At 35.9% G+C, this 18,238-nt stretch overlaps 1 protein-coding gene and 1 pseudogene across 1 annotated transcript; both read left to right on the top strand.

Moving 5' to 3' along the window:
- Positions 1-2,271: 2,271 nt before the first annotated feature.
- LOC132178811 (RNA-binding KH domain-containing protein) lies at positions 2,272-9,424 on the top strand. Its single transcript, XM_059591368.2, has 8 exons — positions 2,272-2,361; positions 2,750-2,861; positions 4,641-4,726; positions 5,466-5,605; positions 6,268-6,402; positions 6,483-6,599; positions 8,628-8,771; positions 8,857-9,424. The coding sequence occupies exons 2-8, from the start codon at positions 2,761-2,763 to the stop codon at positions 9,013-9,015; spliced, it is 882 nt and encodes a 293-aa protein (XP_059447351.1). The 5' UTR covers positions 2,272-2,361; positions 2,750-2,760; the 3' UTR covers positions 9,016-9,424.
- A 4,364-nt stretch (positions 9,425-13,788) lies between these two features.
- Positions 13,789-16,258, top strand: LOC132177185 (G-type lectin S-receptor-like serine/threonine-protein kinase LECRK3; annotated as a pseudogene).
- Positions 16,259-18,238: the final 1,980 nt, after the last annotated feature.

Here is an 18,238-nt window from a genome sequence, read left to right as displayed (position 1 = left end):
AAACAACAAAAATAGCTTTGAGTTTTACTATATATATATGTTGAATTGGAGCTTTAACGTATATCGGTATATATAAATGCCATCTTAACTTGTGATCATATATCATATTCATCAGGCTAGTTTCATCATTCATATTTTTATTTATTTTTCATTGAAGGCTTGTCACGCTTATAATAACATACAGATAAAGTTTTTGTTTTTTGTTTTTGTTTTTTTTTTTTGTTAACTGAATTGAATGAATTTAAACTCAATTTATTAAATGATATATATCTTTAAAACATGTGATTATCACATGTGTTAAGAAAATAAAATTCCCATTGCTTCTCTCCAATCTACCGGGGACCCCACAATATATGAACGAAATGATACGCTAGGCCTGCCCTGCTTCGGTGTCTCATGTTTGATGAAGGCTCGGCCCACTAGAACTGGCAGTGTAATTAAGAAGAAGATCCCGAGGATACAAAACCCCTTGGGCGCCCGAGAGTGACTTAGGCTTCATACTCGAATCCAATTGCGGAGCCAACTCCTAGCTCGCAGTAGTTGATTCCATTCATTTCATGATTATCCAACATAACGATGATATAGTAAGAGTTTGTATACAACCACTACTCCCAACTCAAATCAATCACCAAGGCCTCGATAAGGTCAAGGATTGAGTCCTAACCGGAGTGAACCTATCAGCCTATAAATAGGTCAAACTCAATGTATAATACTACATTGAAATATTTAGAGAATACATACACCCTTCGTTGGAGAACTAACTTGGGCATCGGAGGGAGATCACTTTGGAGAACTAACTTGGGCGTCGGAGAACTAACTTGGGCGTTGGAGGGAGATCACCTCTTCGTGTCTCCTTTTTGTTTGTTCTTTCAGGTTCGATCGCGAAGGGTGTATTCACACCGTACCAAAAACTGTTATAACATGTATTTTTTAATATTAATAGAGCATATAATTTTGGTTTTTTTAATGTATTTTTAAAAATACTCTCACATACTCTAAATAATTGTCAATTTAATTGACCAGTAAATTTATTTTCTTTTTTTTTTTAAATAAAAAATAAAAAACTTTGTCCATCACCTCCCTTCTCTTAAATCTCATTCTTACACTTATTCAACCATAATGAATCATTTTATTATTAATTAAATGATAACCAAATTTCTCACAAGCACCATCACAACCCACCAATAACAGGTTCAGGTTGGAACATGTAGATACGTAAAGAGAGTTATTGAGAATACCAATCACTGCATTACATCCACGCCTAAATTACACATCATATGCATAGATTTTCATTTCACAGCTAAATTTTTTCCTATATATTTTAGGGGTGAAATAGCGGTTGTTTTTTTGAGCTATTTTTTTGGACCGATTTTGGGCCTGTTTTGGGCTCACTTTAAACATTTTTTTTGCTCATTTTAAACATGTTTTTTTTTTTTTGCCCCTTTTCATGGCCATTTTACTATATACCAAAATCTTGTTGGCTACCTTCTACAAATCTACACATCATATAATATATAAATAAAATTACAATAAAATCATCACTTCACTTGTAGTCTTATACATAAACTCAAACAAATTCATAAACTCACAAACAAGTTCATAAACTCACACATAATAATAAAATAAAACACAAACAAATTCATAAACTCACAAGCAACCAAAAAAATCAACACGGTTGAACTTGAAGCTTAAGGCCCATTTCAATCAACCAAAAAAAGTTCATAAACTCACGACTTATTGTTATTTATTATATATATATATATATTAAAAAAAAGCGGTTAGCGGTTAGCGGATTTCCATAACCCACTAACCGCTAACCACAACTGCCTAGGCGGTTAGCGATTTTTACTAACCGCTTTGAAAGTGGTTAGGCGATTAACGATTGCGGTTGGACAGTTTTAAATTTCACCCCTAATATATTTTGTTGATTGTTAAATAACTGAAAAATACCAATAATAATGAAGTTGATTGACTGTTGCAATTGTCTATTAGAAGTAGGATATTTATCATGGCAACATCATCTGATAAAGACCACCGAAATTTGAGTTCCATTTCCTTTCTTTTTTGTTCTTATCAAAGAAAAAAAAATGATTTATTTAATTTTTGGGAGGTAAAAGATTCAATGAGATTGATGTTGATTGAGTATATATACAGCAAAGCAACAGGATCCATAAAGAGTCCTATTTTAGTAGGGCTTTGTCTCCCCCTCCACTCTGCCCATTCATTCACTCTCACTACCCAATAAGGGGCAGAAAAGACTTGAATCTCTCTGCCCCCTACACCCCTCACCTCCCAGTCTCCCACCCACCTCGCCCCCCTCCCCCCCCTCTCTCTCTATCTCTTTCTCTCTGCTCCCATCAAGTAAGCCCCCTTTTCTCTATTTGTATATGTATGTGTCTGATCAAATTCATGTGGGTGTATCTATATCTGTATCTTTGGTGTTTTCCTTGCTGGGTTTTGTGTATATATTGGTATACTGCGCGTTTTTCTTTACTGGGTCTTGTTGTATATATTGGTTGTTTACTGGGTTTCGATTGTTTGTTGGATTGTTGGGTATTTTTTCATCTGGGTTTTGTTGTGTGTATTGGTTGAATTTTGTTTCCTTGTTTCACTTTTTTAATGTTACCGGGTTTGTTTATAAAATTGGTGTGTTGGGTTTTTGGCCTACTGGGTTTTGTGTGTGTGTATGATAGTTTATTGGGTGTTTGGCTAACTGGATTTTGTTTCTTGGTATTGAACTACGCAATAGGTCTTTGTGTGATGGGAGAGAGAATTCCACCTGGGAGTTACTTCCAGTATCCTCCTCCTGCAGTCCCTGCTTCTCCTATAAGGTCTACTTCACTCCCTTCAGATCGAGAAAGGTTGGTTCAGCACTTAGAACCCTCTGTTTTCTCTGCTATTCCTTTTGGATTTGTTATTCATCGATACAGGTTAAAGCTAGGTGCGTTTACCCTTGATATTCCGGTGTTGGTCAGGATGGCTTAATAGTATGTTTTATAGGTTTTGATGGCTTTTACTTTTCTGATTTCGTAAAAAAAAATTGGTATGTGTTTTGCTCCAATTTATGTATAGTATTTCCTCTAATTTTGATTTTGTCCTTTTGGTGTGCTATGTCCATGTTTTATTATATTTTTCAAAAATTTCTACCTCTTCCATGATCAAAGAAAAAGAATAATCAAGTTGTAAACATGTTTGAGAGCTTGTCTACAAATACAATTTCCGAGCTTCTTCTTGAAATTGACCCTTTATGCTCAAATATTATATGCTTAACTTTGATATTGTTAGTTGTTGTTCTTGGGTTTGCGAAACAATGAATTGGTTGTCTTTTCACACTTTTGTGAAATTTCAACAAACTAGTAGTTGAGAATGAAACCAAAGATCCAATTTGTTATCTACTGTGTTGCAAGTTGGAGATTTAACTGCAGAATCGCTTGTTTCATTCAAACACGATGCATTTGAAAGAGATATGCCACAACTTTGGCTGCAAAGCCTCATTTACGTGGCACTGGAGGCCTGAGTATGAAATCTATCTTTCACACTAACTAATTGAACATCGAATCAGTATGAAAGAAAATGGTAAAGAACCAACAGAAAGGAAAAGGATGATGACTTGAGCAGAATGTAGAAGTTTGAATTGAATCTACTTTCTCATATTTCAAGACCATGGCTGGTGACTTGTTTTTTATTTTGCTTGTCATGCCAGATCTTTTATTTTTTTTGTTTGGTTTCTTTCTTTCATTTGATCCCTGTTTTGTTTCGAGAAATAAGCAACATAAAATAAAAACATTTGGGGGCATGTTTTCTTCTCTAACGTCTTCAAAAAAAGAAAAATTTTTTTTTTGGTGGCCAAATATCTTGTGGATATTGACATGTTCTCTCCCTTCCTAATCCACCTCCTCCCCCACTGCCAGGAAAAGAGTTGTAGTTTTCCCAAAATTTATGAAAGGTTTCATATGACAAGGTGTTTGTTTATGTTTCTGTGCACTTGCTTGTATGCACATATCAGTGCACACCCGCAAGCAAGGGTATTTGAGCATGCTGCTTAAAGCATGGCCAGGTACAGAGGGGAACATATATATTGGGATTTTCAACTGTAGAATTACCATTCATTAAATATTATAGTTGTTATTTGTAATGTTAACCCGTCAATAACACACTTTAGAAGATTGTGATTAAGAGCATTCACAATGGAGGAGCCAAATTTTTATGCAAAATGGCTCCTCAAAACTCACTTTTATCTAGTTTAGCTAATGAATTTTTAAATGCCTCTACATCCGATTAGCTATATTTCTATCTATTCTATTAAAATATTATTTTTTTACTCTTTATTGGGAAAATGTTTTGGGAAAAAGAGAAAACAGGTGAGAGAAATAATAAAAAATAAAATAGCTCCCTTGAAAAGTGCCGCTACATTTAGCTTTTTTTTTTTTTGGCTCTTCCAATCAAATATCCATTTTGCATTTTTTTTGGCTAATCCAATGTAGGGGTTTTTTTTACAAATCTGATTAGCCATTCTAGATAAAGTAGCATTTAGCTTTTCCATTGTGAATGCTCTAACTGTGGTGCAACTAGCTCTAGGATTTTAATATATGGGGTATGATAGGACATAATACATGATTTCACTCGCATGACAATGCCAGATACTTGGCTGAATTACTAGCAGAGAAGCAAAAGTTGGGACCATTTCTGCAAGTTCTGCCCTTATGTAGCAGGCTTCTAAATCAAGGTCAGTGAATCTGCAATCTATTGTTGACACAACATATACTCCATTCTTCAGTTGTTTGCTCAAATCATCACGTCTTCTTTTGTCTCCTCAGTGAACAAAATTAGCATTTTGATATCATAAGTAATGTGAGATGTATTTGCAAGCATAGACTAGCGTATTACTGCCGTTATTAATTGAAATTGTCCTTAGCATGCTTTTCAATTGGAAAGAAGTGTTGGCTATCATGCATTCTGTCATCTGAGCAAATTAAAATCATTTTTGAATTTAGGACCTGATGTGTATTCTAAAGTTCACTGGTTTGTCTTCCACCTGACTGTTCTAGCCTTAGAGAATGGTGCCTATGTGTATGGGGTGACAAATAATGATATAAATTGTGATTCTTGAAAACAAAAATCATAAACAGCACTGTTGCAAGTATATCCTATGTGTGACTGATACCAAGTTATGATTTTCCTATACGTTCCTTTGCCAAGAAATATTGGTCTTTATTAATAATGTGCTCAGACAGTCTTGAAAAAGATCTTGAGAGATAAGAATAAGCTTGGGCTATACTGACATGTACTGTGTCTGCCAAAAGATTTACTGCTTATCATCTTCTCTTGTGCTTAAAACTATGTAATCAGTGTTGTTTGGAAGCCGATTTGTTTTAAAATGTTCTTGGCCATATGCAAATCACACTGTTAAAATTTTCACTTTGCTTTGTGTACCCAACTTGATTTATTCTTTCAACGCACTGCAGAAATCAGACGGGTTTCTGGCTTCAATCAAAGTTTTCTGGATCATGAAAGACTTGAGCATGAGAGCCCACTTAGGTCATTAGGTCAACCTCCCAATGGTAGACCGATGGATTTGGAGGGATGGCCCACAATGCAATTAGAGGTAATTTTAGCTTATAACCATGATGGGTGTTTATATTGTTATGGATTTTTTATTTTTAGTTTATGTGTAATTCGTGGTTTTAGCATCGCTTGAGCATTTAGGCACCACTTTCTTAATGATATGAATTAATTGGTGTATCATTTTATGGTACACCATTTACAATATAGATATTGGTTATACTACATGTTTGTTTTTGATGATAAGATACATGATTCCACCACCCAGCATTGGTTGGCCAAAATTCCTGCTCTACAACTTTCCAGAGATAGGAAGAAGTGTAGAGCATGATATGTCAAAATTATGATGTGTTCATGTGGTAGCTTCAGGAGGTTGTTTGCCACAGCCATATGCGCTGCCGAAAAAAGGTTTTGTTGGAGAAACTGAATTGGGTTATAATTCTTTCTATAAGACTAGCATTCACAACCGAACCTTTGGCAGTGAATTGAGAGCATCATTTTCATTTGCTAAGTATGAAGACAGGAGAATGGGGAAAGTGCTAATCACATTTGAAAAACTTTGACGCTCAGCTGAATAAGACCCTGTTTTATGGAGAATCAACTGGCCGAGCTTTAATGAAACATGGTAGAAAAAGTTTGCATTTAAGATTGTGATTTGTGGTTGAATCATGTGAACTTTTCTTGATGTTAATTTTCTTCCTGCAGGAGAATGGACATATTCAAAGAATAGCTCCATTTCAAGCTCCTCCAATGGGTTGGGCTGGGGCACAAGGAATTCCAACCACTCCTGTTGTAAAGAGAGTTATTAGACTTGATGTTCCTGTAGACAAATATCCAAGTGTAAGTAGATATGTCCCTGTGGAGTTGATTTTGACCTTTTTCTTCCAATATGTAGTAGTTTCTAAAATAAAGCTTGGCAGTATAATTTTGTCGGCCGGATTTTGGGACCACGTGGGAACTCACTGAAAAGAGTTGAAGCCATGACAGAATGTAGGGTGTACATAAGAGGCCGAGGCTCTGTTAAGGATTCTGTAAAGGTATCCTGAAATGTTTTCCTTTTCCTCCCTTTTTCTCTTACCACATAGCTTGGTAAAGTAGTTTAAACGTTAATTGTAAACGGACTTAAGTTGAAGTACTAGTGAATACTTGGCACTATAATATGGAACTTTGTCAGTCTAAACTTGCTTGTTGCTTCCTTATAGATTTTATGTAGCTATATATTGAGTATTGTTCTCTGCTTAAATTGTTGGGAGTGCTCATCGTTGTGATCCATTAACTAGGTGGATTATCATTTTTAGTTTTCCTACCTGTCCTATCTTCTGAATAAGGACTTTTTAAATTGTAGGTGATGCACCAATAGCCCTTCACGTTTGTCTAGTGGTGATGTGCGTCTTCCTATGCATATCTATATCAAAACTTCCAATGTTCTCAATTTTGTCCCCAAATGTGGGAGCTATAATCACTTAATTCGCACCAATGTATGTATTTTCGTTTAAGTTCTGCAATATTAGATCTTTTGGATTAAGTTTTGCAATATTATATCTTTTGGATTCATTCATTCGTGTTATTCTTTTCTTTTGTTTGGGTGGCAGAGGGGCGGGGGGAGGAAGGAGGAGGGATAGGACTTGGATTCATTCAGAGTGGTTGAACACTAATGATGCTTGTGGTTTACCTCCAATATTACTTTCGATATACAAAATTGAATTTGGTGAAGCTTCAAATGAATTTTAAAAGAGTAACACATATTCATGATGTCTGGGTAGGGATTTTATTTGATAAAGACTGTCAGTTAAGCTTGGGAACATACTTATAAATATCAATAAGAACCAGCATCATGAACCAGTCAACCCTCCATAGCGCCTTTTAGGTTGCATTTTTCAGTTGCCTCAGACCAAGATAATAAGAATCCCGCCTACACCAAGGAATGGAGGGAATAAAGGATGGGAGATGGCTACCTCCTGTTTGTTTAGTGCCAGGAGAGGGGGAGGTAAGAAAAGTTACCAACTTGACCCTTAGAATGGAGGGAATAAAGGATGGGGGATGACTACCTCCTGTTGTGTAGTGCCAGGAGGGGGAGATGTAAGAAAATTTACAAACTCGACCCAAAGAAAGGAGGGAGTCAAGGGTGGGGCTGGCTACCTCCTGTTGTGTAGCACCAGGAAGGGGAGATGTAAGAAAAATTACCAACTTTACCCTTAACCCAAGTGTTATATTTGCTTGTTTACTGTCCCTTTTGGAGAAGAGGCCCAATGGGTCTCCACACCCCCCACCCCCATAAAAAAAAAAAAGCATCATTCAAGTAAATGTACATGCAATATCAGGTTGGCTCAGGATTTAAACAATATTATGAACATCTTAATATTTGCAGCGTAAGTTTTTATTTTGAATCTAAGAGAGCTTTAGTTGGACAGTCTATTTTGCCTGCGAAATAGGATAAATATAAGTTTATTGGAAGAGAGAATGCCTCCAAGTGTGTATCAATAAGATATACGGTTGTAAAACTTTCCTTGATGTTGTTATAGTTGAGTGCCAGTCTTCAAGTGAAATGACAACTCATGTATCTGACCCATTTTTATGGGGAAAAGAGATGGAGAAGATTGGAGGGTGATGAAGTATAGCATGAGCATTTCAGAATGGTAGAAGGTGCTTGGAATGGACGTAAACTTGTAAGTTACCCAAACACACTTCCCAAAGAGAACGAGGTGGCATTTTGTGGGCTGGGGAGAATAATAGTGCTTTCTCTTCTGTGCGACTATAAGTAATTAATTATTTTGTGATCCCATGATCTTTGTTGTGTATTATTATTGCATTGACTGCTTTATAAGGCTTATCCGGTAGAGTGAGTTGGACCCGAAGTAAAATATAGTCTTATTGTTGCTTGCCATATCACTTTTGAATGACTATGAGGTTGGTTTTACTATGAGAAAGTCAATATTTGTTAAAGCAAAAAGGTTATGTTTTGAATGCTCATGGTTCCTGGTAATGATTTGCATTTTCTGTGATGCCAATTAGGTTCTTGGGTTTATACTTTTTTCTCATTCTCATATAGACCTCTTTTTCTTTAGGAAGAGAAATTGAAGGATAAACCTGGATATGAGCACCTTAACGAGCCGCTGCACGTGTTGGTGGAGGCTGAATTTCCCGAGGATAGTATAAATACTCGCTTGGAGTATGCAGTGCAAATATTAGAAAACCTTTTGAAGCCTGTGGTATGAGCTGGAACACACTTAATTGTTTTAATCTTTACTTGCCCGTTTTGTTTGCACTTGGTCAAATCTCTCTCACTTGCTGTAGGATGAATCCTTGGATCATTATAAGAAGCAACAACTCAGGGAACTGGCTATGCTGAATGGTACGCTAAGGGAAGAAAGCCCGAGTATGAGCCCTAGCATGAGCCCGAGCATGTCGCCCTTCAACAGTACAGGAATGAAAAGAGCAAAGACGGGAAGATAACACTACGATGTGGATGATGTGCCATTGTTTGATTTGCCGAATTATTGGCATGTGATTGGTCAATGACCTGATGGCAGAACCTTGGGATGCAATGTTTACAACTGGCTACTTGAACTCCTGAGGTAATTTTGGGCTCTGATTGCTTGGCATGGCAGATGGATTAACTGCTTCATTGATTTTTGAACATTTGCTTCACACCCACTATGATTTATATTCTTTCATGTATCACTAATTTTGAACATTGAAGACCCTTTCCATTATTTAACTTGTAACCATCCCCCCCTATTCAATTAATCTGTATTCTGCTAGCTGCTGAGTCATGTAACTCAAATGTACTTGCAGATTCTTTTTCAATGACATTTCTATTATATTATCTTGCCTATGCTGATATGGGCATACTCTTCTTGAATATTATAAGTGTTCTACTCTTGTGTAGTGAATTCAGTTTTTTGTGCCTGTGCCCATTTGACGGCCAACTTTACTTAGTTGATACTCATATGCCTCTTTGCAAGATTATGGTAGGTGCTTTTACCTTCAATGAGGCGAATTTATTATTTCTTTCTTCATGGTTTGGTCAGTGAAGAAGGCAGAAACTCTCACCAATTCAATCTATTAGTCGGAAATTTGTTTTTGGAGCATGTAATTCTCATGTGCATTTTGGGATAATTGGTATTGGTAGAATTACGATACATAATCAGAACTTGTTAAACCCTCATTTTCGCGATAGATTGTGCTTGAGTTAGTGGTGGTGATTGATTTAACGATTTGATGTTTCTTCTCTTTAGTCTTTTATAATTTTGTTTTAATCAATTTGATTTTTTCTTTTCTCTTTCATCAAAATAAAAGGTCGAGGTATACATAGATAGACAGAAGAATCGCATTGGATATAATACAAAAGTATATGGATTAAATTAATCAAATTAAAATGATAGAAAATAAAAACAAAATCAGAAAGACCGATTTTTAGTACTTGGTTTAGAAGATCAATTCTGTCGATGTTGTTGTTGTTGTTGTTTTTTTTTTTTTTTGTCTTTATTTTATTTATTATTTTCCCTTTTACGAGCCAAAACCAACAAAACAAGGAAAGTCATCAAGATTTATGTATCAAAGGGATTTCTTTTTCAAAGTCAAAATGACTTTGCATATTGAAATGGTCCAAACTTGAAAGTTACGTTTTGGATGTCATACTTCTCCGGGGTGGGATTAATGGATGGTCAAGTACGTTATTCCGAGAAAAAGAAAAAAGAAAAAAGAAAAAAAAATCAAATTTAGCACTTAAGTTTATATGCAATTTGAATTTAATCTTTGAGTTTGTAACTTTGAGAAATAGGTTCTTAGATTTTCTTTTGGCTTCAAATAGGTTTTTCCGTTCAAATTTAATTAATGGTGAGTCATGTCATACCAATCAATTGAAGCCATATTACCTACTTTTGTTGGACATATCATGTGTCAACTGTATATATTACGTCGCATATTTACTTGTGGTTGCTCCTCTCTGTAAAGGGTAGTCTCTCCCTTGGGTCATAGTCACATGGCATCAATTGATTAGTATGACATGGTCTTTTATAATTTTGTTTTAATCAATTTGATTTTTCTTTTTCTCTTTCATAAAAATAAAAGGTCGAGGCATACATAGACAGACAGAAGATTCGCATTGAATATAATACAAAAGTATATGGATTAAATTAATCAAATTAAAATGATAGAAAATAAACACAAAATCAGAAAGACCGATTTTTAATACTTGGTTTAAAAAATCAATTCTCTCTCTCTCTCTCTCTCTCTCTCTCTATATATATATATATAAATGCTAGAGATCCCAAAACTTTTTTTCAAATTCTTGTTCCCAAATGAATTGAACCTCACGTTCATTTAAGAAAAATAAAAAATAAAAAAACCAATCTAAACATAGTTATTTCTTGAATGGACCAGATCATTTGGGAAAAAGTTTTGGGGTCTTTAGCATTTCTCTATTAGATGAAAGGACTATACTTAAACAAGATCTCTAAAAGCTTAGAGAAATGATACACATTTCAAAAGATTTTTTTTTTTTTTTTTTTTTTTTTTCTCTTAAAGTTGTTTTCAAATAATGTGTTACAATTTCATGAGTTGGTGACACGATTGACAATACCAAGAAACTTTTAACCTATGATAAACAAATGCAATCCTAATTAAGTTACATTAAATTACAACTTATTCTAAAAGCTTAAGCCGATAGAAAAATATTAAATATAGGAATAAAAAATAGTAAATTTAATTATTTAATTAACATTCTAGCATTCTCTCTGTCTCTCAAATAAGCGAGGCTCAACACCTAAAATATTCCATCAAAATGAAAGGTAAATTCTAGAGACAATGTTTGACTTATCTTACAAGTTTAAGCCAAGAAAAAATAATAAATTTAAGGATTAATAACTCGATACCTCAGTTTGACAGTTTTTATTTTTTTCCTCATAAGTTTTAAAACGTGACAAATTTAGTACCTAACCGATGGGAAAAGACAAAATTAATACTTCTGGTAGTTCCGTCAATGGAATTTCCACGTGTCAATCCCATAATACGCCACGCGTCCAAAATAATAATAATAATAATAATTTTTTTTTTTAAAAAAAAAAACACACACGAGCTCTGTTTGGTTGCCGAGAAAACAAGGGAAAGAAATGGGAGGTTGAATCTAGGCATGGCATCCAAGGGACATAAACATCCCAAATCTGCCCTACTGCAAAACACCCTTCTCTCTTGCCATTTTCAAAGTCACTGAAATCTGGATCAGGATATTGAAAATATTCAGGAACTAGTGTCAATTTGAGGCTCGAATAAGATGTTGAATCTTCACGAGCTTCAGAACTTTTCTTGTGGTTATCTTCGTTTGCCCTTTTTTTCCGCTCACCTTCTTGGTTTCCATGTTTCCATTTAGCAAGCTTTCTCCAGAACAAGCACTTCTATTCTGTTTCACCTCTTTCAGATCATGTTTTACATCAGCAGCTAAATCAGATACATTATTCGATTTAGACGCCTCTTTAGATGCATCTCCATTCTCCACTCCAGTGGTAGCGGACGATCCACTCCCCTTGGCTCTTTTCCGATTGCTCATAGTGTCATCATCATCACTCAAGTTTTCCTTGTAAGAAAATTCTTTCCCTTGTTTTCTCGGCAACCAAACAGAGCTCGTGTGTGTGTGTGTGTGTTTTTTTTTTTTTAATTATTATTTAATTATTTTTAATTTTTAGGACACATAGCATATTATGGGAGTGATACGTGAAAATTCCGTTAATTGAAATTGACGGATTTAAAGGAAGTATTGATTTTGTTTTTTTCCATAGAGGTATTTAAAGTTTGACTGGTCAAGATTTTTTTTTTTTTTTTTTTTAAATAAAAAAAAAAAATTGGAGTAGAGATTTCTAGCCGCAAAATTGAAGCAGTCAAGCGTTAGATATTTTGCTATTTTTTTTAAAAAAAAAATTGAAGAAAAGAAATATTAAAGAAAAATTCAAATTTGAGGTATTAGCATTAAATTTGAGATATTAGCACCAAAATTGAGGCATTAGCATCAAATTTAGGCTGATCGAATCCCTTTTAGGTGATACAATCCCTAAAGGATTAGCCTTTCACTTCTAAATTTTAGTTTTAAATCTAAAAATAAATTTTGTGGCATTAAAAATTAAATATTAACTCATAAAAATTTAACTAAAAAAATAACTTTTTTTAATATATGTCCGACGCAAAAGGCAGCCGCATGGCAGGACTCAATTCCAACATGTGCAAATCGGAAAAAGTCGGAATTCATGGATGAAGGGATCACTTCTCCAAACTCGGTCAAAATATGTGTAGAAATAGCTTTGCATATTGAAACGGTCCAAACTTGTGAAGGTGCATATTAATGTGTTCTGTGGTGGGGAAATGTGAAGGTAGAAAACTTGGCACAAGGCAATCAGAAAAATCAAGACATATGGAAAAGTCAAAAGGCACGCACTAGAATATTGTAGATTAATGGGTGGTCAAGTAAGTTATTTGGAGAAAAATCAAATTTAGCCCTTAGATTTATACTTGGTTTCAATTCAATCCTTAAAGTTTTTAATTTTAAGAATTAGGTTCTTAGATATTCTTTTAGTTTCAAATAGATCTCTTCATTAACTTATCGTCTAATTAATTAAGAGTATGTCATGTCAGACTAATCAATTAGAGTCTCACATGACTCTCATTTGACACATCATATGTCAATTGTACATACTTCATGACATTTTACTTTAAATTATAAATATACCCTTAACAAATAATTAAAGGAAGGGGATTTGGTGCAGAGGGGTAGGTTGATAGCCTCCCCTTACAGAGGGTGGCCGCCTCTCTCTCTTTAATTTTTATTAAGGGTATAACTAGCACATATATGGCGTTTTAAAAAATTGTCACATGACATCAATTAATTGGTTTGACATGATTTATTATTAATTAATTGGATAAGAAGTTGATGTAAGGACCTATTTGAAACCATAGGAAAACCTAAGAACTAGTTGCCAAAATTAGAAACCCAAAGATTAAATTGAAATTGCATAAGGATCTAGGGACTAAATTGGATTTTTCCTTTTATTGGTTAGACTTTTTCTAACAAGTCAAAGTATTCAAATATCTGAAAAAAAATCAGAACATGAAGATCAAGTTCTTAGAAATTTCTATCACATTGCCTGGAAAAGTAAGTCTAAATACCTGCCAAACAATTCCTTCTATAAATAATGTTCTGGGTTCTTTTCTCAATCATAAACCCACAACATTCATGCAATGACTTCTCCAACTAGTAGTCTTCATTTTTGTTCTCTCTTGATCCTACTTCTACTTCTTCTTCCTCTTCTTCCCACTGTTTTCACCTTCACCAAAGACGACTGTCAAATATGGCTGAAATCCCCTGTACTTGCACAGGAATCACCTGCACTTGCACAGGATGAATCTCCACCATGGCGGTCGCCTTCAGGTGAATTTGCCTTGGGATTCCGTTCTGTTGATATAAGCAATGAGAAACACTTCTTGCTTGCTGTCTGGTTTGATAAAATAAAAAATCAAACAATAGTTTGGTCTGCTAATGGCAATAAACCAGCACCCTCATCTTCTCAATTTAAGCTGACAAGCGATGGTGAGTTTGTGCTCGATGATCCCGGCAGCGGCAATCGTTTATGGACGGCTAAAACAAATGGAAGCAAATCCACTTGTGCAGCTATGCTGGATAATGGGAACTTTGTGATTCTAGGAGAGAATTATAGTCCTATATGGGAGAGCTTCAAAGAGCCTACTAACACAATTTTGCCAGGCCAGATACTGGGCATGCCTAGCACCCTCAGGTCTCAACAGTCCGAGACAGATTATGCTGATGGGAAATTCCAGCTCCGTTTGCAGGAGGACGGCAATCTGGTGCTTTATCTTGTATCTCTGCCAGCTGAAGAAGTTCTTGCACCTTATTGGGCGGCCGGGACAATGGGCTGGAAATCACAGTTGGTCTTTGATGAGGCCGGCTACATTTACATCAAAGATTTGAACACATCAACCACTGGCAAGAACATTACAAAGGTAGTCCAAAATTCAAACCAAATGTTCTACCACCTGGCTAGAATTGACAATGATGGAGTCTTCAAATTATACAAACACCACAAAAATGAGAACACGGCAAGTGATACAAGCTGTAGATTATCCTGGACTGTCGAGCAAGAGATTCCTGGTGATATTTGTACGACAGTCGCCGGTGGTTATAGCGTCGGGTGGTGCGGGCATAACAGCATATGTGAGAAAAAAATGGAACAGGCAGTCTGCTACTGTCCTGATAGATACTCTTTTTTAAACCCATCTGATCAGTGGAAAGGCTGCAAACCAGATTTTCCACTGCCCAGCTGCCAGGCTAATGGATGGGAAGCAGACAAAGAGCAAGTAGAATTTCAAGAACTTCACAACATCGACTGGCCGTTCTCTGATTACGATCTTCATTCAGGACCTGATGTTGACAAGGAGAGGTGTCAACAACTATGCCTCAATGATTGCTTCTGTGCCGCCGCCATCTATGAAAAGAATGGTGGTTCTTGTTGGATGAAGAAGTATCCTCTGTCAAATGGAAGAAAAGGCCTAGATATCACTAGAATAGCTCTCCTCAAGGTACCTAAAGGGAATGTTACAAGTAAGAAAGACAAGTCGACTCTGGTACTTGTCTTGGCACTACTCCTTGGCAGCTCTACTTTCCTCAATATCCTTCTCTTGGTAGCTGTTTTTGCAGCTCTTTTCTACTTGTACCATATAAAGCTGAATTGGGCAAGAAATGCAAGCACATCTGCCACAAACATGAGAAGCTATACATATGAAGAGCTTCATAAAGCAACTGGTGGGTTCAAGCAAACATTGGGTAGAGGAGCTTTCGGAACGGTTTATAAAGGGGTCGTCGCATCGGATCCAAAGAGATTTGTCGCAATCAAGAAGTTAGAAAAGGTTGTAGGCGAAGGGGAGAAGGAGTTCAAAACAGAGGTGAGCGTGATATGCCAGACCCACCACAAGAATTTAGTCCGCTTGCTTGGCTATTGTGATGAGGGGGAGCATCGGCTTCTGGTGTACGAGTACATGAGCAATGGCTCTCTAGCTAGCTTTCTTTTCGGGATAGCCAGGCCTCATTGGAACCAAAGAGTACAGATTGCTTTTGGAATTGCAAGAGGTTTGATGTACTTGCATGAAGAGTGCAGCACCCAGATCATCCACTGTGACATAAAGCCTCAAAACATACTCTTGGATGAATATTTCACTCCTAGGATTTCTGATTTTGGATTGGCAAAGCTTCTGTTGGCCGACCAAGCTGGAACACATACACAAAGAAGAGGGACTGTTGGGTACTTTGCACCAGAATGGTTCAGTAAAGCATCAATTTCGGTTAAGGTTGATGTTTACAGCTTTGGTGTGATGTTGCTTGAGATCATTTGCTGCAAGTCTAGTGTATCATTTGCAATGGAAGACAAAGAGGAGGCGTTGATAGATTGGGCTTATGAATGCTACATAGAAAAAAGACTAGAAAAGTTGGTGGAAAACGATGAGGAGGCAAGGAATGACATGAAGAGGCTAGAGAGGCTAGTGATTGTGGCAATTTGGTGCATTCAAGAGGATCCTTCGCTAAGACCCACGATGAAAAAGGTTACACGTACACATGCTTGAGGGAGTGGTTGATGTTCATGTGCCCCCACGCCCTTCATTGTATACTTCTCCTCCGCCCATAATTACTTACATTTGAGTTTTTGGTGCCCCATAGGTGATACGTGATAATTTGTTATATATAGACACAACATTCTTGGTTAATTTGTTGCTGTACATTAGAAGAATTTGTTAGGGTTTATGGTTGTTCTGGTTATTGTAATATTTTTTAAAACCTATATAATACGATGTGCAAGGTTGGCTACGGTAGATGAGTGGTTGATGTTCATGTGCCCCCACGCTTAGGGCTGTAAATAAACTAGTCCGTCTACAACCTCCTTTTAGAAGAACTCCATCTACTTCTCAATGGGGGTGACTCCATGTAGCAGCCGTCGGTTGATGATATATTTACTATCCATGTCCCTATAAGCCACAAGATACTTCAACATAACATGCTCATCTTAATTCTATCTAGTAAACCATGTTCCCAAGTTGTCCACTCATTTTCATCTTCCATAGGAGAGCACAAGTCCTCCTTTGATCAATTCCTAGACCTCAATAAGAATACCCTTCTTCCTACCATCCACCCACCAAAGATTCTATGTTTCACCTCTTCTTGTCCTTGAAAATTCCCAAAATCTTTTGGGAGAACTGATATTGGCCATGTCCAAGTGAAATGATCCGCCAAACTTTACACCTCACCTTTTCAACCCTGCATCCTCAAAACATACTTTTCAACCTCAATCAGCTATTCTCATTCAAATGGAATGACCTTGAACACCCCCAGATGTTTGATTATTTAAATCCAGAATGGCAGGCTCATTACTTGAGATCGAGATCCATGTTAGACTATTCTTATATGCTTCCAGACCTCTACACAGAGAACAAAGGCATATAAAATAAATTTTACACTTCATGTCTTTACAAGATGAAGGTTTCATAGAGACAAAAGTAGTTAAAATTTTATGGAGACCATAAAATCCTCTAGTACCTTTCTTCTTCTGATAAGTAGTTCTCATTGAGAAGCTTCTGAAGCAATGCATCCTGAAATGCAACAAATGCAAATGTTAAAATTTTTTTTTCTTCATTTTAATAAACCCAACAAATCAAAAGCGGAACTAAATTAAAAAGAAAATCACACAATTAACAACAGCCTGCAACGATTCTGGACTGACAAAACAATCCCACACAAAAAAAAAAAAATCAAATCCACGTACATGTTAGCAAGAAAATCAATAGCAGAAAACAGAAAGGACAAGCACACTCCATCACTTTCATTTCCCCAACATGTCTATGGGGAGGAAGTCCATAGCCATAGTATCAAAGCTTAGGGTTCTTCCAATGTGAAAAGATTGTGAATGTGAGATGATGATGATGATGAAAGAGAAGGAAAGGAAAGAGCAGGAACTGAGGGCGCTTGCTGAATCAGCTTGTAGTTGCAAAACCGAATCCTAGCTCTTTGAAGCGGTTGATACGTGATAATTTGTTATATATAGACACAACATTCTTGGTTAATTTGTAGCTGTTCGAAGAATTTGTTAGGGTTTATGGGTATTATGGTTATTGTAATATTTTTTTAGGAGTAACTTTACTTTAAACTTTTGAATTATTACGTGATTTGAGAAGCCTCCTAAACTTCAAAAACTCTCAATTTAGACTCCTGAACTTTCAATTGCAGTCAATTTGAACCTCATTGTTAGATTTAGCCATTAACTTTCTTGATTTACCCCTAAAAAGACCAAAATATCCATGATTTTTTTAAAAAAAAACTTTATTTATTTTTTTAAAAATTTTAATTTGGAATTAAGGGTAAATCTAAAATTTTATAAAAAAGTCAAGGGTATAAACGCTATTGTCTCACTTTTAACGTTTAAAATCTAACAAAGGGTTTAAATTGATTACAATTAAAAGTTTATGGGTCCAAATTGAAAGATTTTGAAGTTTGGGAGATTTTTAAAATCGCTTGATAATTGAAGGGTCTAAAGTAAAGTTTCCCATAATTTTTAAAACTTATATAATAAGATGTGTGAGGTTGGTTATGGTAAATGAATGTAAGCCTCCTCTTTTATTTCCATGCAAA

The sequence above is a fragment of the Corylus avellana genome, chromosome 4, assembly GCF_965113065.1.
Source record: "Corylus avellana chromosome 4, dhCorAvel1.hap1.2, whole genome shotgun sequence".
NCBI lineage: Eukaryota > Viridiplantae > Streptophyta > Magnoliopsida > Fagales > Betulaceae > Corylus > Corylus avellana.
The sequence above is the reverse complement of the archived record's forward strand: the minus strand, read 5'-3'. Positions and strand labels throughout refer to the sequence as shown.